At 33.2% G+C, this 26972-nt stretch overlaps 1 protein-coding gene across 23 annotated transcripts in view; it reads right to left on the reverse strand.

Moving 5' to 3' along the window:
* The window catches only part of BAZ2B (bromodomain adjacent to zinc finger domain 2B), a 290545-nt gene that overhangs the window by 39757 nt on the left and 223816 nt on the right, over positions 1-26972 (reverse strand). For 13 of the 23 annotated variants that reach the window (XM_064484824.1, XM_031451501.2, XM_064484829.1 and 10 more), the window contains 10 exons: positions 24434-24499; positions 22714-22779; positions 21152-21196; positions 20901-20933; positions 19595-19660; positions 9061-9201; positions 6448-6702; positions 5264-5478; positions 4333-4407; positions 3229-3472 (listed from right to left, as the gene is read on the reverse strand). In XM_064484824.1, the coding sequence (XP_064340894.1) occupies positions 3229-3472; positions 4333-4407; positions 5264-5478; positions 6448-6702; positions 9061-9201; positions 19595-19660; positions 20901-20933; positions 21152-21196; positions 22714-22779; positions 24434-24499 (1206 nt within the window). The remainder of the gene's footprint in view (positions 1-3228; positions 3473-4332; positions 4408-5263; positions 5479-6447; positions 6703-9060; positions 9202-19594; positions 19661-20900; positions 20934-21151; positions 21197-22713; positions 22780-24433; positions 24500-26972) is intronic. The other 10 variants (XM_031451503.2, XM_031451497.2, XM_064484826.1 and 7 more) reach the window with 2 other exon arrangements.

Raw genomic sequence — 26972 nt, forward strand, 5'->3', positions numbered from 1 at the left:
AGATTGGTTATAAACAGTATCTCTGTTTAAGTAATTACAATTCTGATACCTAAATTATATACCTTCACATTGTTGGTCACAGCGTGAAAGTACGTGATCAAGTGGTTTCAGAAGTACAACATTATGAAGTACTTTCTGCAAGAAATCTCAATGTGGTCTCCTTTTCAGCTTGGTACTCTTACAAGAAGTAAAGCTCACTCTAGTGATTTTTATCATTCCGGTTTAAAATATAACATTGGGGGAGAATTTATGAAAATGTTTTGCATTTATGCTATTTTTACTTAAGACAGTTGTGTAGCACATAATCTTATAAATTCCTCTACGTTATTATCCAGGTTCAGTCAAAAATTTGATTAATTTGTCATTGGTCTTGATTTGATATTATTTTCACACATTCCATCAATACACTCATCTCTCTAAACCTTCTTTATTTCTCTAGCGGTACTGAGTTGATATAGCAAAGGAAAAGAGTTCTTTCTAGACTTCCTTAGCTAAATACTCCTGGCCCTGAGGGCAGAAGGAACAGTTGGATGTATATTGTTTTTTGAATGCCATTCTGCAACCCTATCAATATTTCTAGCATTCTTTTCTGGTAAAAGATAAATATCAACCTTTATCTTCCTTTTATACATGTCCATTTCCATGGCTTATGGTAGATTCCCTTAAACACACACCCACACCCACACCCCTCTATGGCCTTGCCTTCTCCACTTTAGCCTACTCTTCAAAGCTAGCCACTTCTTTACTTTAACTGAATCCCTTCCAATATCTATAGGGACTTTATTCCATTAATTAGGTTCTTCATCTCTTAAATCTTCAACAGCCCTCTCTCATTTTGTTGACTCTTTCCCTTCAACCAAAAATCATCTCAAGTCTTTCACATCTGAAAAGATCCTTGGTGTCTGTCCCCCTCTAGAACCACCCTTTCTTCTGAAGCACAGTGCTTGAAACAGTCATATTCACCTTCTCACTTTCTCTTGTTCTCAATCAGTCCTGGCTTGGCTTCTGCTCACACCCCTCTAATGAAATGGTGCTGGCAGTGGTTACCAAATCCGACAACCACTTCCAGTCCTCATCACACCAGACTCCTGCTGCCTTAACACTGTTTATCATTCCCTCATTTTAAAAATGTTCAGCTTTCTTGAATTTTGTTATTACTGCATGTATAGAAAAGAGTTAACATTGTAGGCCTTCGAAAGATCAGCCCTCAGCTGGTGTCTGGGGACTTAGATTCTGGAGCGTTCCCCCACTCTTAATTGATAAGAATAGCTCACTAGACCTAAACTGTGCTAACAATGTGGTTTATACTGAACACTTACTTTTCTTCCAGGAGACTGGAATTTTGGCACATGCTACGCAGAAGATGCCTATGCAACTAGCCCCTAATAAAAACTCAGCATAGAATCTCTCAGCTTCCTCAGTATACAACATTTCACACATGTTACAACTCACTGCTGGGAGAAATAAGCCCATCCTGTGTGATTCCACTGGGAAAAGACTCCTGGAAGCTTGGCCTGGCTTCCTTTGGACTTTGGCCCATACGCTTTTTCTCGGTGATGGTTCTGCTCCATTTTCTTTCGCTGTAATGATTCATAACCACAACATGACTACATGCTGAGTTCTGTGAGTCAAACTACTGAATCACTCTAACTCTGGAGGTAGTCTTAGACTTGGAAATCCCTGACCCACTACAGAAATTTCCTACTTCTGTTTCTCCTTCAACAAGAAGCCTTGTGGGCTCTTCTTAAATACTGGCATTCCCTGGGGTTCCAACCTCAGTCCATTACTGTAATCAATAAATCAATCCCCAGTGCAAATTTACCCAACTCATTATTTTAAACTATTGTCTGTACACTAATAACGTCCAGGTCTGCACTGTCAGGACTGAACTCTTCTTCAAGCTTCAGATTGTTAAATCCAATTGCTGAACTTCTGCACAGGCAGCTCAAACTCAGCAAGTCCACAATAAACCTACCATCATATCCTGTATTCAATGACTTGTTCTGTTTTCCCCTCCTCCCCTATCAGCTATTTACTCTGCTCCTTCTGATTTCTCTCTCAGTTAATGGCAAGGATGGCAAGCAGTCCCCAAGCCAGAGAGCAGGAATCAATCCTACCTCTCCCTGCATCAACCTACACAGTCCACCTTCAAATACTACTCATCCTTCCTCCTAAATAATTATTGAATCCTTTCCTTCCATTGGGCTAGTTCAGACCCCTCACAATTCACCTAAACTGCTGTAATACCTCCTGACTGATCTTCCCACCTCTGATCTTGCCCAACCCAAATCTGTTTCTATCTTCCACAGAGATGCCACAGTGAGCCACTTAAATATAAGTCTGACCATGTCACTCCCTCACTTATAACCCTTCAGTGGCTTCCTGTCACCACAAAGTATAAAGTCCTGGTTCACAGTTGTTGCATATGAGGCTCTCTAGTACACTGAAGCACTTGTAAGTCCCTTAACACACACTGTGGTTTCAAGGCTTCTGTGCACTTGCTCATGCTATTCTTTCTGCCTGGAAGATTCTTTCATGGACTCTAGGATTCTTCTCCAGGTTAACATTCAGCCCAACTTGTAGCCTCTGCTAATGAGTCCAGAAAGCCTTTGCCCCAATTTATTCCTCATAAAAGTTAAATGTCCTTCCTTTATACTGCCTAGTAAGTACATTGTAAATACCGCTATCAAAACAGTTAACGTTTAACACATTACATTTTCTTATTGTAAATCTTCCTCAGTGAGACTGTGAATTGAGGGAGTACTTTCAGTGTTATATTCATCTCTGATCAAAAGTGCCTGGAGCTAGGCATTTAGTAAACTGGGGTTTGAGAAGCACATCAGTTTCACTAAACCTGACAATACTTTAAAGGCATGAAGTATTGTACAAAATAAATATAAGATAGAATGTTAACAGAATGAAAAAGGATATCTAAAATTGAGAATCCATATAGTTCTTTGGAGAACCCTCAAGTCATTACATAAACAGAAAAACGTAGCTTCTTTCAATTCAATGTAAGTGCCTCCCATGTCTGGACATTCAATATTTACCTAACCATCACAGAAAAACTTTGAGGTGAATATAATAATATTTGGTTTTCAGATGAAGAAATTGAGTCAAGTGTCACAATGGAATTTAAACCCAAATTCATTTGACTACAAGTTCCGTGTTATTTTTCAATGTTATGCAGTCTTAGTTAAGTACTAAAATCAACCTAAATTTGATTACCTCATCTTCACAGATATCAGTCTTCTTTCCTTTTTTGTCTTCTTTATCTTCTTCATCTTCATCATCTTCATCAGCTTGGTCCTCACTGTCATCGTCGTCATCATCATCATAATCACTATCTCCTCCCTTCCTTCTTCGCTTGCGTCCTGGAGTGGGTGTGCCCAATGGATGCTGTTCTTCTCCAAGATCAATGCCACCTGAAGTGTCTCTTTTGCCTGTTTTCTTAGCATGAATGATTCTGAGCCTTAAATATGAAAAAAATGATGATATGGAAGAAAAGGCTTCTCTCTATACTTTTTAAGGAGCATACTATGAGTTTTAAGCAAAAATACCTCATGGTATTTCTGTTACAGCAATCAACACATCAATGACAATAAAAATTAGAATTAAGGAAATTTAAGAATATGTTTCCAGAAATTACAGAATATATTAACTTTCAAGAATTACTCTGGATATCTCTTTGGAATTAGAGCACATTAAAAAAAAAAAACTTAGAAAACAGGAAAGATTAACTGTAGCAATGGCCAAGTGATAATTCCTGATCCTATACTATCTGACTGAATACATTTCAATTCAAATTACTGCAAAGAAACTATCTTCTTAGCATGGAAGTTGAATAATTTCAGCATTATATTTCCTGGCAGGAAGCTAATTAAGTTTTAATGCTGAATACATTTGGATATGTTAACTCTCTGTGAAAGCAAACTTTAATTAGAAAGTAATTAAGAGAAAAAGTTGTAGTTTCAAACAGATTCTATTTAAGGCAAAACTAACCTGATAGCAACAACAATCTTAGAATATGTGATTGATTGGCTTCTTTGAAAGAAAAAAAGATAAACTGACTTTCTTCTAAATTTGAAAGAAAAAGATAAACTGACTTTCTTTTAAGTCTTATGGGCTCAATGAACCTCATTATATCTTTTGTCCACTGAAAATTCTGGCCCTGGGTTTTATTAATTTCATATCTCAGCTTAATTAAAGCTTTACCTTTTCTAATTCTTAGACAAAATTAAGTTTAAATTCTTTCCTTGTAATTTGTATGTTTTACTTGGGAACTTATGAAAAAGAAAAGCAGTATATTAATTTTAATAAAGCAGGACTTACTTGCGGAGTTTACCTTCTACTACCCATTTATCTCTCCTCAAATTTGACATATAATCAATGTTCTTGTCGATTTCACTGCCAATGCAAAAGTTTATTGGAAGACATAAATTAATCCATTATGCAACATGTTACTTTGGTAAGTAAAGTGATGCAGTTTTTTGGTAAGTAAAAATCATGATTGCTGATGAACAGCAAAGACAAATGGAAAATTATATTAATACATAGCTAAGAGGTGTATAGAAAACTTAAAATGTCTAGCAATGGTAGAAATTCATGGCTCTGAAATATTTGGGTTGAGCCTTTTCCTAGAAAGGTAAAGAAATAAAAGTAACATAATTAAAATCTGTAAAATAATGAATAGCAAGAACAAGATGAACATGGATTTGTTCACCAAATCTTCAAATACTAGAGTGGAGGACTTACTTTGACTCTTGAATGAGATTAAGTACTTTTCTTAAAAAGTACAAATTAACACACAAGAACAAATAATACTAAAGTTGTATCAGCATATACTAAAAAGTTGGTGGATAATTCTACAAGTGGCTATTAAGGAAAATCAGGCAGTCATCTATATTGTTAAAAGACAAAAGAAAAATTCTGGGTTCTTGCAACAGTGCTGGATTCTGAAGCCATCGCAAGAAAAAGCTTTTTACATTTCAGTATACTGATAAAAAACTAAATTACTAAATAAAATAGGTTACAAAGACTAGATACAGTATGGTTCAAAAATGCTTTTCAACAGACTACAAAGAAATATATTAAACTATTATTAGTAGTAGCATCTCTGAGTGGTGAGATTGGTATAATTTTAATTCTTCTCTTTGTAGTAGTTGGTAACATTAAAATTTTCTATAAGAAATTTGTATTTCTTTGTGATTAAACAACTTCCAAACAGAAAAGAATCACCGGAAATGTCTGGGCTTATGCCTACCTCACCACACTCTTGCTGCATGCCAGTTCATTGATCAGGAAAGCCAGAACCGAGGCTTTCTGGGCTGGAGTGTGAGCCTGAAAAGCTTTAGTCTTCAGGCTTTCAGTAAGCTCAGTTTGTCCACAGTGTGCTTCCATAAAAATCTGCAAAATCTCGGAAACATTGTCTCGATTCACACCAACATTCAGCAAATGTTCTCCAAGAGCTGTTTTGGCCTATAAAAGTTTGGCATTTTTAGCAGTATTGATCGTAACGACTCATAACATACAAACAATAAGACTTTTAAATATTGATACTATATGAGTTAGGTATTACTGACAAAGGCTTCATTCACATTTCTGATGAAGTGGAGATAAAAACAGTCCACAGATGATAGACAAGTTTGCAAGTACCTGTAATCTTCCTATTCCTTCTTCAAGCCCTTCGTTAAAAGTTAGGTGGGGAGAAGAGTGAGTATGTAAACTTGTGGATAAAAATGGTCTTATCATACTCTCTTTCACTATAATAACTATCCTAAGCTTTTCCAGGCTTTACCAGTGGTGGTGTGGGGGGAGAGGTTGAAGAGTATTATTACCGTGTTTTCTTGCTCTATGGTGTCATGGATTTTATCGCCTGGTACACTGAATGAATAAGGAGATGGTGGAAAAAAGTAACAGGTGAATTTGGAAGCTTCTTTCTCTACAATATTATCTAGAGCAAAGCTGACTGAAATGCGTATCTTAATTGGAATTAAGATAAATTTGAACTCGTTACGTATCCGCTTAGCAGTACAGAGTTTTAACACACTAGTCTGTAGGTGCCTTGATTAGCCTCAGTTATTCACAATGATTCAGAAAGAACACAGTATAATTTCAGAAGGTAGGCATAAGTTCTAATTGCTTTATCAATTAGGAATTCTCTGCTTTTCTGAATATCACTGGGGTATTTCCTGGGAAATCAGCTTGGATTCTGACAAAAGTTAGAAGGAAAAAAAGTAATTTGGGAATGATTTACATCCCTTAGGCTTCATGAACCAAGTTTTTCTAAGTTTGTACCAACTGTACCTGAAGCAAATCTACCTTTAACTTTGTGAGACATAATGTAGAAAAAATTGGATCAGTGTACACAGTCTTCTGCTAATATGCTAAAGCCAGCTATCAATGCACCAAGAGTACAAATTTTAAAAATTATGTATGTTTTTTTACCTTGTATCCTGTAATTAGACCTGGATCACATACAGCAGCTGAGAGGAGCCTCACAAGCAAGTCTTGTACTTCACCCATGCTGTCCCCAATATTTAGCAATCCCTCTTGAAGAACACTCAGGTTTGGAACATCAATATTCACATCAAAGCCCAAAACTTTACCAAAGTTTCGTAAGAACTGCACCACCATGAGACAGTCTGAAAATGTACTTCCAGAGAGAACAAGTCCTGGAATACGAGGCAACTCTGGCAAAGGCTGAAAATAAAAGAAAGAAAGAAAAAATAATTTAAGAAGTTATGATTTTATATCTTTTGAAGTAAAATAAACTGCTATCTTTCCAGTGGTTTTCCCTCTGGATTTTAAATTCCCTGGGGGCATTTCTATAATCCCATGGTACTAAGCATAGGATCCTGAACACAAGAAACCATCAATAAATTTTGGTTGAACTCAACACAAAGGTAGAGCTCTACAAAAGAGAACACTAATTTTAACTTACATATTGACAAAACATGGGTTATATAACTGGAGCAAAAATCAGAAAACATAAGAAGTATCTCAAAAGTACTTTACTGTGGACATACTTAGTAGGGCATGTGCAATAGTTTCTTCTAGCGATGGAGACCAGTATGTAATTCACACTTTTTTGGGAGCTTGGAATCTAAGAGTGTGCACCAGTGGGCTGTATGGCTGAAGAGAGGGCTACCATCTTTGGTTAATGAATGCTGATAAATTACTAGGTTCACATGACTAGAAGCCATGACCCTATCTAGAACCCAGTAATATTCCAACTGTCAGTCTTTAGGTTTCCTGTATATAGTGAGACATTGAATTTCTGTATTAAAACTAGACAGCTGCCTCTTTTGCTACTTCTCAAATATGCTCACATATTTACATTTTAACGACTAAATTGTACTACTAGTCGTTGTGGAAATTTTAAACATTAAGTAAATAGGTAATCTAAATTAAAAACATTTTTGTCCATAAACAGGATTCAATAATAGTACTTTCAATTTTGATTGGAAAAAAATGTGGCTTATAAAATTTCTTTTTACCTGAATCAATCCTTGTTTAAAAATGTCCCTCCACTCTGCACTGACTTAAATAACTAATCAAAGACTTTTTCTACTAATAGTTTATGAAAACATAGAACTATGTATAATTGCTGATTCCATACAAATCTTTTGTTACATATGAAAACCATTTAATTCTGAGTCTTCTTTTTTCCTAAACCATATCAGACATACACATTTCCATATGATTCTAAAAATTTATTTACAAAGCTAACAAAAGTAAGGCTTAAAATGCACTGACATAAATTTGATATAGTGTATATGGATTTAAATGAAAATAAAAGATCACTTAGAATCACTTATAATTAAAAAGAGATCATTTAGGACTGGCAAAAAAATAAGGCTCACTTAGGATTTTAAAAAATGCTCACTATGAGCTTATTAAATGTGTTAACTAATCAGTATACCCATTCTGTGCTTAGGAAATTTTAAACATGACTAAAACTAGTATGTATACTTTCATTTTTATTTAAAAATAATTATGCTAAGTAAATAAATAGAGTATTAATATAATTAAGTTTTCCACTTGGATACTAAAAGCTTGCTTCAAGCACTTTAGAAAAGAGTTTTCATAAACAGGAGACAATCATTATTTGTGTATCAGATGAACGTGGCATATAAGTAAATACAGGTGCAACTGACCAAGAATAATAGTCAACTATTGAGATTAGTATTACAGAGATGATATGCGTTATTGATATAATTTTTGAGGCATACTATCTTCTCAACTATAGTCAAATGGGATTTCTACTCATAAGTATGTGAAAGCATGCCAGTTATCAAGATGATTTTGCTCTTTCCAAGTTGCTACTTTCATGTCTTTCAGCAACATTACAAATCTGTGAAGCATTATGGAAGAGAAAACACACATGAGGTACTTTGGTGAGACACATTTCTTGGCTTTCAGGATCACAAACAGTATGGGCTCCGGAGTTTAACAAACTGGGGCTTGAGTCCAAGTTGCCACTTATTAGCTGTACAATCTTGGGCAAGTTCCTTAACTTCTCTGTGTCTCAAGTTTATGCAACTGTAAATGGGCACAAATACCATTTCTACAGTCTTGTGGTGAGGATTAAATGAGAAAAATCATTTAAAGCACTTAGCATAGTGCTTGGCATGTAGTAAAAAGACTCAAGTTAGCTAGCCTCAATAAAGCGCTCTAGGAGGTTATAGACTACAAACCCTAATTTATTTAAGTATCTGTGGAGGCATGGGGAGGAGTCAGATCTCTTTGTATCTAAATGCTTGGGAAGGACCAAATGAAACACAGAAATCCTATCTACTTTATAACTTATTTTTGTAGGTTTCTGCAGTATTTCTGCTTAAATTAAAAAGGTCTGCAGTGCTCCATTTATATATTAATAACTGCCATTATCAGCAGAGGGCTCTAGAGAGGTTATTGGTGGCCATCCTGCAGAGGCAGACTGACCGAGACATGGAAATCCACTGCTGAGGCTTTCATAACAGCAGCTCTGGCAAAGGAATCAGGTGAGAACACAGGAAAAATTAAATTTATTATGAAATGGTTTACATGATAAATTACCTTTTGGTCTGCTAAACACATGTCTTCATTAGGCTTCTTTAGTTCCTTTGCCATTTCTAATTCTAATCTTCGTTGCTCTAGTTTACGCTCTTTATTTAACCTTTTCTCATCACGTTTTTCTTGCTTCAAACGTTCTTTTTCCTTAAAAAGAAAACCATATCCACATGTTTGCTTTAATCATTATATATATCTAAAAAACCTCCAGCTAAAATTTAAAAAGTGATCAAAGTGTTATTTCCATGAACAAAATTCTCTTAGGAGGTTGAGGAATAGACTTGGAATTACATAGAAACAATGACTCATTTTGCTTTTCAGTGTTTTCACCCTCTGAATTTCAAAATAATCTTATGACTGGATGTACATACACATACATATACAAAATATCAATATTAGATTCAATCCAGATTATTTCATCATTCAAAATTTATTCAATCCTTTCCAAGGTTATAATATGAGAATAAAATATTTACTAATAAAAGCAGGTATATAAAATGCACATCGGTAACTAAATATTTATAAAATAAAGTTACTAGAATTAACAAAAATTTCTGTGTAGTTCCAGGAAGGAAGAAAAGATATGCAGTATGAAAGTGGAAGCAATATGTTTGAATTTGCAAAAGCAGTTCTTTCAAAGTGAATTAGCTAGTCTTAAGGTGTACACCTGTGATGAAATAAAAATATTATTTATCGCTATACACAACACTTAAGAGAATGTAAAATGGGTTCTGAAGCCAATTCCAAAAGCATTAAAAATATTTTGGGTAATGGCAACAATATGGAAATAATCGTCATATTTCCCTCTGGTAGGGGCATGACATTCTGTTGGAAGAAGTAAAGTGATTTTCTATAATAATATCAGTGTCATTACTTTGTTGTCATAACTCAAATACAATTCTTTTTTTAAACTGAAGTATAACTGACTTACAATATTATATTGGTTTCATGTGTACAAGATAGTTTTTTGATATTTTTATACATTATGAAATGATCTCCACGATAAGTCTAGTTACCATCTGTCACCACACAAAGTTATGAAAATTTTACTGACTATATTCCTTATGCTGATATGACATCTCCATGGCTTATTTTATAAGTGGACCTCTTAATCCCTTCACCTATTTCACCCATCCTCCACATTCCCCCTCCCCTCTGGCAACTGCTAGTTTACTCTATCTATGAGTTGTTTCTGTTTTTCGATTGTTCATTTGTTTTACTTTTTAGATTCCACATATAAGGGAAATCACATGGTGCTTGTCTTTCACTTAACATAATACCCTCTAGGTCCACCTATGCTGTCACAAATGGTAACATTTCATTCTTTTTTATGGCTGAGTAGTATTTCTGTGGGTGTGTGTTTGTGTGTGTGTGGGTATACATTCACCACATATTCTTATCCATTCATCTACTGTTGAACACTTAGGTTGCATCCATCTTGACTATTGTAAATAATGCTGCACTGAACATAGGGGTGCATGTACCTTTTCAAGTTAGCGTTTTCATTTTCTTTGGGTAAATACCCAGAAATGGGATTGCTGGATCATATGGTAGTTCTATTTTTAATTTTTTGAGAAACTTCCATATTGTTATCCACAGCGGCTGCATGAATCTACATTCCCACCAATGGTGCATAAGCATCCCTTTGCTCCACAACCTTGTCAAATGTTATTTCTTGTCTTTTTGGTAATAGTCATTTTGACAGATGTGAGTTGAAAAGTCACTGTCCTCTGCCCATAATCTAATCAAATACAATTCTTATTTAGAGGAGAATTAATGGTAGATTCAACAGGCAATTCTAACCTACTACCTCATACGTCTTTCAATTTTCTTTATTTTTAGCAAAATAAAGTTCAAATCCTTACTTTTGAATTCAGGACCCTCTTCTTTTCTAACCTTATCTCCCACTTTTATATTCTATGTAGATTCAGTCCAACTATTTGCTGTTTCTGATAAACATCTACTGCTTCCTTACCTCCTAATGTTGGTGCACTTCAATCAAGAAGGTCATTATTTCCATATTGTATGTCTAAATTCTAATTAAACACTACCACCTCCTTCCTATGATCAATTTCTCTTAATTCTCTTCCCTAATTATAGCTCTTAACCATAATTTTAACACAGCACTGTTGCTTCCTGTAGTATACTAGCATTTTTGCCCATATCTTTATCATCTCCATTTCAATTACCACTAGTAAGACAATATACTGAATGCTGTGAGAGAGCATGCCAAAGGAAAGACAGAGAGGACTGGAGAAGTACGTTCTCAGCCCAGAGTTGAGAAAGCACAGTGTGTCTGAGAAATTGCTAGTAGTTTCAAGACTGGAGTGTAGGTTGCATGTTGAGTTGCTGCTGAATATTATGTTACAGAGCCAGAGGTTGGGTCATGAGGACCTTTTTATATGATATGCTTAAGTTTCTGCTCTTTTTTCTACTGCCTCTAAATTTCTGGGTTACTGATTCATGCAGACAGTGGGAGGGAAATGATTTTTTTTAAAAGCTATATTAGGAAACTACTGACACCAAAAAGGTTCTACAATTAGTCTTATCAATTATATACTAAAATCAGTTTCTGAGGCTCTAATGACGTGAAAATATACATAATTAACATGTAACATTCCCACAATGTAGCATAGATTTCCAAATCAAATTATCATTGGTAAAATAATTTTACTTTCCAGAATTGGAGTTTCAATTTTAAACACATGAAATTTTGCTCTAAGAACTTTTCCAAAAAAGAGAAGAAACTTTTTGGTCATTTACCAGAATCATGAATTAAAATCACCAATAGAAAAAAACATATTAAATGTCTCTTACAATTTTCAAAGTAGCTGGTATAAAATTTTCTACTATATAGGACAAACCCAGAATTTTTAATGATGTTTCTAGTAGTAATCATAAATACAATAATTGAGACTATGCTACTATTCACTAAGAGCTATTGAGAATGGTTATCATTTCTTTCAAAGAGAGAAGGGACCTGTATGATACTAATGCTATTTTCACTGTGCCAACGTCACATTAGAGGTAGTCTGGGAGTGCACACACACTTCAGTGATGCAAATGCTAAGAGGGCATTTGATACCATGTGATAAATATGTCTTATATTCTTGGATGTCATTCTTACCTAGGGATATGCAGTATTTTTCCATTTAAAAAAGTATGGCCATAATGGGGAACAGAATGTAAAAATGACATCAATTTTTTTAGGATAAAATGGAGATTTTCAAGAAACTTGTAGAAAAGTCCTTGTAAATAAAGGTCCTAGAAATTTGTAGGACCTTTATTACTTAAAGACAAGCATCATTTCCTCAATGAGATACTTTAAGGGAAACATGGAGTGCCTGAATTTAATGAATTTGTTCACTAATTTATTTAGTGAATTTGGTTGAATTGCATGGGACTAATATAAATCCTGTGGTTCTGGTACAAAATGACTCTCAGAGAACCAGAGCTTCTAGGATCCCCTCAATCTCATGATTCTCAGAGCATCCCCCACACTCTGTCACATTGTGTGATACACCTATGTTGAGGAGGCAGTGGAACCAGTTCTGAGGCATTGCTTGGATGATAATGATAATGATGAGGATGAGAGGAATAAGAAGGAAGAGGAGGAGGAATAAGAAGGAAAAGGAGGAGGAACAAGAATGAAGAGGAAGAGGAAGGGGAGAAGGAAGAGGAGAAGTAGAAGCAAAAAAGCCAGGTGAGGTGTATACACAAGGTTAAAACTGACTAACCCCCTTTGCACCTTCCTCCTCCCTGACCTCACAAGTCCTGATAACTACAACATTGTACTTATGTATATATCATCCCTTCTGCCTGGAATGCACAGAACCCCCTCCTTTACACAAAAATAAAGCCTGTGTTTTTATTTTTCCCACAGCTATTTCAAGAATTTTAACATTTGCCTTTTTTTGAGCATCCACATAACTTACTATAGCATTTATTGCACTCAGTGACAAATTATTTGTTTAAAGTTGATCTCTCCAACTGGAGTGTGAGCTAGAGGTCAGAGGACCTAACTTATTCACCTGTTTCTTTACAGATCTATTAAATTCCCACCAGTACAATTTGCCAGACACCTCAAGAGAATTTTTAATGACTTTATTTTTCTCTCTGATACTCAAGCCTGTGTCAGTTCAACCTTCTTCTCCCATTGGTCTAAATATTGTTCTTATTTCCAACTATAATAGTTATCATATGTCTCTAATGGACATATTCAATATGTCTTAGCATATAAAATTATTCAAGCACTTATTAATTTGTTGAATGATTAAATCTACAAATGCCACATTGCTTAAATTTCAGGACAATAACTTAGACTGCCCATAAATGACTATAATATATAGTTCTTGACTATATTTTTAGATTAACTATAAACAATTACAAGCAAATTAGATTGCCTCCTCCCAGTTTTTCTGGTCTTCATTCCCAGCTCTCTCCCATCTCTGCCTAGTTTTCTAGATATAGAAATTCTTGAAATAAATGTGGATTCTTGGCATACACATCATTTATAATAAAACATCTTTTTATCATCTTAATTATAGTACTGGAATTTTCTATATCAAATATTACTAATATCTTAAATAATAAGTCATTTACATTTCATTTCAAAGTTGAAATACCTTTTGATAGCAAATGCATTAAATGTATATTGTCCTAAACAGCCTAAGATGCATAGGGTGAAAGTTTAAAAAGAAGTTTTTAGTCACATAAAAAGATTACTTTATGGACTCTGAAAAGCATAAATGAAAGTATCCCCAGAAACCAAAGGCACAATAACAAATGTATACATAAATAAACTTATTCTATTTTAGAGTTATAGAAGTTTAAACCTCGAACAATGACTGTGGTAGAATGATCTGTTATTATAAAGTTTTACAACTTATCTGATTGCAAAACAGGCCATTTTTAAGAGACCATGTTGCAAAGATGCCTATGTTTCTTATGTTTTATGATTCTACTGGGTCTCTTAGGTGTTTGTTCTGGGCATAATTAGGAGACTACATTTCTTCAGACAACAACTCGTACTTAAATTTCAAAGACATAAATATTATTTAAGAGACACAGATTTACCTCAGGGTGTAGGAGCAATAAAAGTGTAAATAAGATTAATATTACAAACCATTCATAGAAGACAGATATAAAGAATAAAAATGATACTGTTTTATGTCACATATTGAGTATGAATAGAACAATCAGAGTAATTTTTTTTAAAGGGCCTATTTCTACGCTCAAAATACTATAAAAACCAAGTTTAAACAAATGAAAAAATTATGAATCGTGATAATAGAAATCTTTATCTTATATTTTAATAAAATTTTATTTTATATTATATTTTATAGTATTTCATAGGTATAAAATTACATTTTAAAAGAATAAAACTTTTCAGTTATCACATTTTCTTAAAATCCACCAAAATATTACACAAAAGTCTGTACTTACTTTAGATTAAGTGTCATTCAATTCTGTTAGAGTAGCTACTATTATACAAATGTCTCCTAAATTAAAATCAAAATTGTTAATAATTCTCCAGTCAGACAGAGATTTTAATATATCTAAGTTACACTGATGACAATTTTTCCAGAATTTACTTTGCTATATGACATTTAACATTTTATTGCGTAGTTAATATAAAATCATTTTACATGTTTTAAGGATGATTTAATTTTATAATTGAAATTAAGTACATTAAATAAGCACAATATACAAATACGTCACATAGGCATGTTTACCATGTCTTCAGCTCAAAAATGAGTTTGTTTAAGCACAACTGTCTGCATGCACAATTCTACTTTTTATTTTTCACTAAGTAATGTTTAGTATAAATACAGAGGATTATTCAATGTTCTCAAGACTTGAATCATTGAGAAGGTTATACATTTTTTCTGCTTTCAAATTGTTTATTAGCTGACTTCTGAAACCTGAACTACTCTCTTCTATTTTATGGTTTTGTCTCTTGAAGTGCTGACATAGTCATTCCGTAGTAGATGCATGTCTTACAGCATTTTGCAGTTTATAGATCCTTGAGGAGATATACAAAAGACTCTGTTATGATTACTACGGATGTTTATTAAGCTAATATGAGTAAAGTGTTTATGAATTTGTATGTGGCATAGTTTGAAGTTTTTATAAATGAGACAGGAGATTTTGAGCTACTTTGTCATGTTACTTAAAACCAACCTAAGTTTCCAGTGATAAGTAATAATGAAAGCAGATATATTTCATCAGACTTGAATTATACTAGAAAATAAGCCTTTTTCATTCATGAGGCTAAAGATTATTCTTCCTTACATTATATTATAAAAACATTTATGAACTAAGGTGATACAGTAATGACCTTTAAAATTAATATGATAACAACAGGCAAGTGAATTTATATATATCTGAATATTCTTACTAATTATAGATTTATATAAAAGAAGACTAGAGAAATCAGATTTCTGAATTAGAGAATCAATATAAATTTTGGATGTTTTTAGTGAAAAATATATTAACACTAAATCAAAAAGTAAGATCAGTGTAGTGTATACAAAGAAACATAAAAGTGATGTTTGTGCAACCTTTTTGCTTTGATGAATATGGGGGGATTCTTGGAGTAATTCCAGATGTTACAGGAGATTTTTAATTAATAAGGTAAAAACAATTAATTTTTTAACCTCATAATTCTTTAAACATTACCCATAACATCTGTATTTTGTTTATCCTGTTTTTTCTTCACAATTTAATAATTAAATGTCTAAAGGTATTAAAGTTTAGAATCAAGGGTTACACATAGGCCATTTCAGAATTTTGAGTTGGCCCTACCTAAGTATCATATGGCTTTAATTTTACAATAAAGTTTGTCCTTTTAATGGTTAATAACAGAAAAATTGCAAGTGAGCTATCAGGAAGTAACGAGAGACAGAATATGAAGCCAAGATAAACTCATTATTGGCACTAGACTAGTTACATTTTGTGCATGTTAAGTAATAATAAAGAAATGAACAAGTACATATAGAAATATTTTGTTAATGTTCACTGAGGTACAAGTTTATGTAGCAGACGTTGTGAAAGTTTGGATTATCATTAAAAATATAGGCCTAGTAACTGCTTAACTGTTCATAGTGTTAAGTTTTATCTTTCTGATATGATATAAACCACCTTTAATATTTTTTGTTTTTCCCACAGTACCTAATTAAATGCTGTGCACACAATAGTAGTTTAAGAAATTTAAAAAATACTTAGTTGATCACTACAATCTATAGGTATCATTCAATAGAGGAACACAATTTAAAATCTGAATAACTGGTAAAATTATCTAGTCCTGTTCACAGGTCTATAGTTACCAGAAGATGACAACATTTTAAGAATTACTTAAACTTACTCTGAGAGAATTTACCTACAGGATTCTCTCAAACATTCTGAAAAGATTATTTGTGATATGTGTTACTGCATTGTTATTTTAAATAATACTTCCTTAAGTGTTTAACTTTAAAAAAAGAAAACCACCTAGAATAAAACAATTTTATTATATAAAGAGAATTATACAGACAGAAAATAATAATGCACTTTCTTTAATGATTTTGTTTTATCCTCAATTGTTTTCTAAGCACTTTAACTGCCGCATTCATTTTAACTCATTCATTCATTCATTCATTCATTCACTCAACTATAATTTTCTAAGCACCTACTATAAACCTGGCTCTCATCACAGCACTGGTGATATGACGGTAGACATGACAGACAAGATTCCTGCTCTCACAGATCTTACAGTCTTGGAGAAGACAGACCATAAACAAGTATAAAATAAATAAGGATAATGGAATGGAGTTCCAGTGGTGGAGTGTAAGAAAAGGCAAAATTAAGGTGCTCTGGGAAGGCCTCTTTGACAAATTAACATTTGATCTATAACTGAACAATAAATAAGAACCCCTTACTTGGTGGAAGAACAGCAACAGTAAAGACCATTTGTTTAGGAATAATAAAAAGACAAAAATGACTGGGACATAGTACAAACAGTATAAATTGTATGAGGTAGAGCTGGAGAGGCTGGCAGAGGTCAGAGCATGTGAGTCTGATGTGTCACGGTGAGGAATTTGGACTTTATTACAATTGCAATGAGAAGCCACTGGATAGTGTCAAGATATGATCTGGTTTATTTTCTGAAAAGCTCACTCTGGCTGCTCTGTGGAGAATGCATAGGGAGTGCTGAGGAAAGCAAGAATGAAAGCAGGAAAAACAGGTTCTTTAAGTTATATGCTTTAAGCTATTACTTTATGTATACATGTACACACTCAAATGTATAAATATATGTAATTTTTGGTTTAATATTTTGGCATGGTTGCCTTGACATTTGTCTTCTAATTACTTCTGCTTGATGTGACTAGCCCTATCAAGAACTTGTATTGCTCCAATATAGGCAGGTTAATTTTCCTTTAGTTCCTTCTCACTTTAGTTGATACTTGTTTTTATACTTCTAAATATTTCAGACTGAAGAGTGAGTATTTGGTATGCTATTCACGTTTCCTTTTTACTGCAGATGAAGGTAGCTGGAAGAGGGAGAGCTGTACTTGTTTCTCATACTCTTTTCTAAGCTTTAGTAGAAGCGCTGTCCCTGATTTCACTCTATCTGATCAAGGGTACATCCTTTTCCCATGAAAGGTGCTCTTGGGCTTTGGGGGATTCTTAGAAGGTATCATTTTAATTAGCTTCATTTATCCTGTGGCTGCTACCTTCCACTCAACTCAGATCTTACTCAGCTCTCTTCAGCAGCTTTTCCTACTCTCCTCCTAGGCCACAAGGGCAAATATGAAAAACCAATGAAAGAGGTCATGACTTTCGGGTCTTTTGGGTACCTCTTAACCTGGGCATTCACTCCCTCAGATGATCTTACTCTTACTATTCCCTTCGGTCTCCCCTTCCCAAATTCTAAAAGCTCAACCTAACTTCCTCCTATCTGGTAAGATGGCACTAAGGGAATCAATCAGGAAAAAGACCTGGAAAAACCCCTCAAGAGACAAGTTCTCCCTGCCAAGTATGTCTCTTACCAGAAGCTCTAGAAAGAATCAGAGCTTGTCATTCTGATTTTTTTCCCCTTCTCTACTCTTCTCACCACTGCTTTCAGAAGGGAACAGAATTAGCAGCCCATTCCTGGAATTTGTTACCTCTCTCCTTCCCTGCTGGTCATTTTTCAGAGATTATGGTTATATATCCATGCATAGATTCCCTTATTATGTTAGATGTAGAGAGTGTCAATGGGCCTGGATAATTGTAAGGGAAAAAAAGGGAGTAGAAAAAAAATGTTAGGGTAGAACCTCCATAAGGTTTAGGAGAGTCACAGAAAGTAATTGCTGGAAGAGACTTTAGAGGTAAACTATGTTAGTAGTTTCCAATGCTGGCTGTGCATCTTGCTAGACCCAGTCCACAAAGCCATCACCTATGTAATAATCAGTAACTTATATGTGGTGCCAGGCATTGTTCCAAGAACTTTACACATACTCTTATATAGATCCACACCCATTTAATCATCACTACAAATCCTATGAAATAGGAATTAGTATTGTCTCCACTTTACAGATAAAAAAAACTGAATCACAGAGAGGTTAAATTACTTGCGCAAGGTCATATAGCTGGAATGTACTGAAATCAGAATTTAAATTTTGATAACTCGGTTACCATGTTCAGGTTGCTAAACAATATACATACTGTGTCTTCATATCAGAAATCTATAATGATAATTTAAGCCAGAGATAGGCCCAAAAAACTGAAATATAGGGCTCTCAACTTCTAGACCAAATAGTCTCATTTTCATTAATTGTCATTTATTAAACGCTTATCTCGCTTGATAATCTTACAATCTTAAGAGGTAAGAATCATTATCTCAATTTTAAAGAAGAAATACCCTGAAGAGGTAAAGCAACTTGGTTTAGAGCCTGAGTCTGAGTCTCTCAAATTCCAAAGCCTTGGTTATAATGGTCATACCTCTATTCAACTGTTTTAATGCAGAAAGCATTCCTTTGTAGAATATTTTTTAACCTTTAACTGATTTCTATTAAAATTCAGATAAACTCATTTTGATTTATTTCAATCATTTTCTTATTCTGAGCTACACGATAAAAGTCTATTTCAAGGACAGTAGTTAGGCCTAATTTTACACATAGAATGCTAAAGAACAATTGAGGGCAGAAGTCCATGGTTGAACTAATGTTTGAATTAGGACATACAGGACTTGTCTAGGTATGCTTTAACATAAATTTTGTGAAACTCTGGTCACAGTAAGAAATAGCTATACTTTTATCCAAATGAATGCCATTTACTACATTTAAAAAAGGTAATTAAAATCTCAGCCAAGAAAATCAACAACATACATTGGAATCCTTCCTACATTCTTTTGTGTTCTAATACTTAGTTACTATCTTTAGCCTTTGGTTTGCTTATGAAAGCCAGTAAATCATGACAAACTCATACTCTGAAAAAATTTATCTTTAGAAGAGCCAATGCTTTATGAAAAAATATTAATTTATGACAAGGTAATATTTTTCTAGAAACATCCACTTACTTCTGCTTTTTTACGAGCTTCCATAGCTTTCATAAGCATCGTATGTTGTCGCCTTCTCTCTCGTTCCTATTAGGCCAGATAAAATTAGCAATATAACTCATCCATAGTTAATAGTTTGATTTTCAAATGGAAAAACAAAACAAAACAAAACAAAACTCAGTATAGCATGTTTAGCATTTATAGACAAGTCACAGTAAATACTAAATATAAGACAAGAATGGCCAGTCTGTGCATGTTTTAGTCCAGGTTTAGAAAGCAAATACGAGAACAATCAAAAGCAAAAAGGTAAAGCAATGAACATGGAGACAGTGTAAACAGAAGCATACAAGATTTACTTATGGTCAGTTGTGATGCTCCTTCAAAAGCTGGCAGAACAAAAAGCATAATGGTTGGCTGGAACAGGTCAGTTACCTTACATCTGCTATTAGAAAAACCACAAATATGTACTACAGCCAATCAAATGAAAGGTCATGTTGTTCTTAAATTTTTAGATCAGGCAGGAATTGGTTTAGAATCACTTTCACTTCATGGTTTTAGAATTAGTTATTTTTATTTCAAGTACACTATCATTTTGTAAATCCAATAAGCCACCGACAAATTAGGAAGTTTTTTTTAAAGCTTTTATACCAATTTTAACTAGTCATGGTTCATATACCAGTATCAATGAAATGGGATATTCCTATTTACTGATGTCTGCCACTTGATGCGCTATTTAAAGCCACAAAAGCCGCATCATGGGCTAGTATGTGTCATATAAAAGGCACAGTGTGAAAATAAGGTAAGCACTAGCTTACTCTGATAGTCTCATTTTATTTCAAAAATAAAAAGTCACGTAGTTGTAATATTAAATCAATTTTTTTATTTAAATATATGTGGTCCCCTCAAAGGGGAATTTCTAAAAATTTCTAAAATTTGTCCATAAAACTAGAATATATTTCATATTCTCTCATCAACCTAACTCAAAATTCCCATTGTAGTCAATGGCAGTTTTGTATCTAGAATGATGAGAGAATATGGATCATAATTGTGTCTAATTGTATAGTGATCCTACATTCACTGTGACATCAGTAACGTAAATTTTTAGATGGTAGCCTTATGTGAGGCTTGCACAATTCAGTTACAAATCTTGGAGATGTATCATACTTCTTTATAGACAGACAAGCAGATGTATGCAATGCACTGTGCTGTAAAGCCATGCAGCAGTATGTAATATGACAGCAGCCAGTGCTACACTTTATGCATTGCTATGACAACCATATCACAACCAAATCACAATGCGGTGTTAGATGTACAAAAATAAACATACCCATACCATATCTAGTCTATGCCTCTCCAACTCCTGGTAGAAAGAGTTGGCACAACATTATGAAACAGAAATCACAGAGTCATGAAACCAATTTTTAACCCCCCAAAAGACACCAATACCAAAGCAAGGAATTTAAGCAGGAATTACACTGGAAATTTTTAAGAAATATGTTGAAGATTTTTCCAAAAACAGACTTAAGAAAAATTATAAAATGTACATGTTAACAATTGTATAACTGTATGTATACAGACCTGATGCTTTAGAAGAACAGCTTGTTGTCGTCTCATTTCTTTTTCCTTAAAAATAAGAAAGTTTTAATATGCGCTTTTTAGGGAAATTTTGGAACATGCTATAAATATTAAAAGCTCCTTTCTTGAAATTCGACAGTCTTCCGTTAGTTTGAACCATATGAAATTGCAAATATCCAATTGTTTTTTACTTATAAAGTGGCAACTTCATACAATTCTACCTCATACATAAAATACTGTATGATATGAGCTAAAATTTTAGATTAAAATTCAATGACCTAATAGCACACTTCAATAGCATATTCACTGAACTGACTACCTAGATAGTCAGAGCATATCAGATACAACTGGTACTTAAAAAAAAATATATATATAGTGGTGCAAACCTCAAATCTAGTTGATTAAAATTCTTTGTGTTCTGAATAGAAAGCCCTAAATATACTCTATGATTAACCGCATCTATATCATTTCTATACACTGTGTGTGAATGAGAATGATAAGAGACAAAGGAATAAGCTTGGGATTTTTATGCCCACCTATGATTCAGGGCACCATCCCAAAGGGGTGGCATTTAATGCAAACAATTCTGTGAATGTCATCAAAAATTTGCATATTTTTATAAAGGTAAAATATGAATGAAGGAGAGGGTACAGCTCAAGTGGTACAGCATGTGCTTAACATGAATGAGGCCCTGGGTTCAATCCTCAGTACCTCCTCTAAAAATAAATAAACCTAATACCTCCCCCCAAAATAAAATAAATAATACAATAATAAAAAAAGTAAAATATAAATGAAATTAACATTAAAGGCAGCCAAGAAAAGGAGTAGAAATCTAAAGAACAAAGTCTACACAGGAAAGATAACAAACAGTTCCCTGGCTTTATAATATATAGTTGTGGTGGCTGTTTCCAGAACCAGTAGGACCACTTGGCTGCCTAATTTCAGTAAACAATTATCAGAAAAAGTGGAAGGTAAGGGGTGGAATGTGTGCATGGCGGGGATGGGGTGGGGTCAGAAGGTCCAACTTTCTTATGCTTCATGCCAGAAAATCAAAACCAAAACATCCCCAAACAACACATTAAATTACATTAATTAACAATGGCTAATTTTATTATTGGTAAATAATAGTTGATAAAGTTAGGGTTTTGTTTCTGTAGGCGTTTCACCTTTTAATAGTTAAAAAAGTTGCTGAACATTAACGAAGAGAAAGTTATAATCTAAGGAGAGAATTTGATTTGGGACATAATTTGAAACATAAATGTAAATGATACAAAATAGCTTTGCGGAGATCTTACTTATCCAGCAAAACTATATACAGGTATTATGCAATACTCTGAATTTCTGATTTTGCTATTTAAAGAGTTCAAAGTATCACATAAAATCTGTTTAACGAAATTTTAAAAATACATAAAATAAAAGCACACACTATATACATGTTATTTCTCCTAAACATTTTTTTAAGAGTCATTTTGAGGACAGCTATTTTTAAAATATAATTGGTACTGGTATAACATCATGTAGTTTTTATTTTTGAAAAATGAAAACTGATTCTCATCTAAACTGACCTTTATTCGTTTCTCAGCCTCCAATAATTTGGCATTTGCCGCTTCTTCCTTCTTCTTCTTTTTCGCCTGTGCATGCAAAACAGGTCTCAAAGTCATACAACAGCACCACTGCAACTTGAAAATAATCTAAGACTTGAAAATGGAGCTACATGCCTTTCACAAAGCACAGAACAACATGTAACATATATATAGACAATTACAGATCTTCCTAGTTAATATATTTAACATACTAATCTAATTTCTAATGTATAGATTAGCATTAAGATAAAGTACATTAGCTTTTCTTGTCTTCTTTAAATTCTATTAAAAGTCTCAAGTAATGGAGTGTTTATGGTATTTTACATTAAAACTTAATCACAGAAAAAATTATTGTATGTAACTTTGCCTTTTTTCTGATTTCTTAAAAAGTAAAACATGACCACTGTAAAAAATTTACAAGATGGGTTATTTTAAACTGATAAATAAAAGTTACTTAAAGGATAAATCAGTAACATTTAAAAATGCACATGTCCACTTTAACTGAATTTTTTTAACACTTGAAATTTGAGGTAAAGAAATCCATTTATTAGCTATTTTAAGTGGAACATATTAAATTTGATTTTCCCTAACTGCCTATTGTGGTTAAATCCAAGGTTTTTTAAAAATAGAATGGAAACTTATAATCATTTATGAAGTATACTTTAAATAACAAGATCATGATACCAAATTTGAGCTTCATAATCTTAAGATCACTAACCATCTAGTAGTTTCATAACTATCTAGTAGTTACTGTCAATTTATTTTAAGATAGGAGTATTTTCAATTTGAGCTTTTTTAAAACTAATTTGAAACGGGTAAGGAAATTTTTCTAGAAGGAAAAATCCTGTAATATAGAAACCTCAGCTATTTGAAGCCCTCGGGGAATAAATTGTTCCACATAGCAATAGTTACCTGAATAGCTGAGAGGTTACAGTAATTTTAAACATTAAAAGTTTATTTTCACTATTTTGAATGGTAATAATTTTGAGATATATGCCTGCTTAGACACAGTATACTAAACATAATTTGGCTTTTTCTTGATGACTTGGGGCAATTATTCTGAACATCAGTTATTACACTGTACAGTTCAGTAGAGTAATGCCTTTCAGCTATTAAGGTGTTGAAAATTGCTTGCTATTCAACTAAAAGATTACAGACTCTTGCTAGGCTTTTGAATTCCTATATATGCTGGTTGAATTTTTCTGTAGTTTCCCTTGCTATCTTTTGGCTATTATTTCTGCTGATGCCAATATATGCCCTCTGGCCCTATTCCATCAGCCTGTGGGGAAGCAGGGTACATTAGAAACCAGAAAAATGAGCTGGTTAAACTGTTTCTACATTTTAAATTTACTTTCAGTTTAGTAATATTTTATTCTTAAATTAAAAGTAAATATCTGACTGTAAGTCCTAATGACTTTTCTAAAAGTAAAGAACATGAGTTTTAGCACAATAACTTTATGACACCTATAATGACTTTTCAGAGGTTTTCCCTTTTTCTTTTTCTCTTTTGTCTTATTTTACTGTTAGGATTGGATGAGTTTGCTAAAAAAGGTTCAGATAAAGTCTTACTCTGTGCATTACGCTTAAAGAGAATTTCTGATGGACATATTAATTTGTATGAGAACATGTAAGATTTTTATTTTTGCAGACTTTAATATATATGACTATATTACTTTAATTATATCACATTTAAGAATTCTACCTCTAGAATTTGCTGGGCTCGAAGTTCTTTTTCCATTCTGATTTGTTGAATTCTCTTAATTTTTTCCTGTAGAAAAATTATGATAATTTAAGATAATAAAATAAACTAAAAATCTAGGTGAAAAATATTTAAGTAGAATCAAATAATTCAAGATGTAAGTACAGAATTACCAAAGGCTGCCCATGATGGATATAAATTTTAGTTATTTAGTTTAACATCATATATGTGTTCATGTTAAATTAATATGATTATATAAAATTTATCAAAACAATCTGTAAAATACAAATGCTAAATAAGTATATGGAAACCAGGTAAATGAAGCTGATTAAACTAATTTAGCCTGCGAATTTTTACAAATACTTGCAGTTACAATTATACTTATTTGAAGTAAATATAGGGCAGAATAATAGAAAAATAGTGTATCAGGAGTTAGAAAACCTAAGGCTAGTCCTGAGTTACTGTCATTCATTGGATGATCTTGAGCAAAAAATAACTACTCTTGCATAAAATAGGAAAAGGTGTTTGCCCTTTCTCATTATGTCATGAATAAATTTAAAATGCTTAAAAATGTATGTGGTGCCACAAGATTGTAACAAATTAATATTAACAATGGCCATATTATAATTTCTTACTTCATATGGTGAACAGCATAATATTACATTACATTTTCCTACTAGTAAATTGCATTTGTCCTAGGATTTCCAGAGCCAACACATTTTATACTGTTGTATATTATAATACCTGTTCCAATTTCCAGATGCTCATGGTACCTTTCAAGCTATAATTTAATGTTGTTAAACAATTCTTTTTTTTGCACACTGATGTTTTGGTTCCTTGCAGGGGTCTACTGCAGGGTAGTAAGATTTCTGGAATTACTGTTCTGATTTTAGAAGACTGCTCACATTCTATGATTTTGCTATTGGTAATCCTATCTTGGTTTTGAATATTAATTACAGCTTGCCCAAAATAAAAACCCAAGTGTATCTTTTGTTTCATTTTCAAATCTTAGAGAAGGTTGTACTTGATCCATATTTGAAGTATTTATTTAGATTAGAACTTGAGACCTAAGTAAAGCATACTCTTGATGTAATTTTTCTTTTGTCAGTCCTGTAAGGTGGTATGTTCTCAAGTCAGCAAAGCTGTTCACTGTTCTGTTAAGCACATAGATAGGTATGGAATCTTCATCTTAAGTGCACTCAGTCTAAAGGTTTATCTTAACTGTCCAAGTGATTTATATATATATATATATATGTGTGTGTGTGTGTGTGTATTGGTAGTGGTATCATTAGTATTAGCAGAGATAAACAATATTTATAAATTATTATAATACAAGTTTACCTTATAATATTGAGTAACCCCTGAACTGGGCACTTTACAAAAAAATGTCTTATTGATCGTAAAAAAGGAGTTGAAATTATTTTCTTTTTTACGTAAGGCAAAATTGAAGTTCCTAGAGAGTAAGTATTTTGCCTTAAATCAAATAGTAAATATAGAGCCCATCATATTCCAATGCTTTTGTTCCTTCTGCTTACATAATACTTCTGTAAGTTTCCAGAATACTACCTGGAGGACTATCTGGTGATATTAGCCTACTAAGTGGAAAACATAATCCAGAAGCACATGCTACTACTCTATTCTAGGTCTAATGCTGACTTTAAAACAGGCATTATGTAACTGACTATGTGAGTAGACTTATGCTATACTTCAATTCACTTTGCTGGCAATAAGGAATAAGTCAGATGGTATTGTGAAACTAGCTTCAGATAAATATCTTGATGAAAATCTATGATCAGCTCATTTGTATTAATGTTGCTGGAGCATTTGGACCCCAATGCTTTGTCGATGAACAGCAAAAACCATGCATATTTAGGTTCTAGCTACTTCAACACTTTAGGATCACTAAGCTGAATTTAAAGTGCTGGTAAGATTTGATGTATCTCTAGCCATTAAGAAATAGGATAAGCTATTTAAAAAAAAGTATAATAGCAATATTTCACCTTAAAATGAGATATGGACTTATTTTTACATATATATATGTAATATGCAGCAAATATTATATTTTAATAAAGGCATTCATTAGACTACATATTTATAAATCATCTTTACAGTGTTTTCGGCAATGACAATGAACAAACTAAGGAGAAATCCAAGTTTATAACTGACTACTTTATATTATGGTAAAAGAGTTTAACATACAGTTTGGTGTTTTATATCTTTTAAAAAGTGAGCATTTGTTTTGTGCCAGGCACTGTGGTAGACACTTCACATTCATTACCTCATTTAACCTTTTGATGTGTTTATTTTCTTTTACAGTAGAGGAAGTAGAGACTTAGAGGTTAGGTAATTCGTCTAAGGTCACAAAACTCTTAAATTGTGGAGCCCAAATTCAATTCTAGGTTGCCTGACTACAAACTAAATTCTGAAACCCAATTCCATATCAACTCTTTCTAATCACACTGTTTTAGTCAACACTGGAAAGAACCTTAGAGTTAGCCACATCAAATCCAACCTAGGCCATTTACTTAGCAGCTATTTCTAA

Source organism: Camelus dromedarius, chromosome 4, assembly GCF_036321535.1.
Source record: "Camelus dromedarius isolate mCamDro1 chromosome 4, mCamDro1.pat, whole genome shotgun sequence".
Lineage (NCBI taxonomy): Eukaryota > Metazoa > Chordata > Mammalia > Artiodactyla > Camelidae > Camelus > Camelus dromedarius.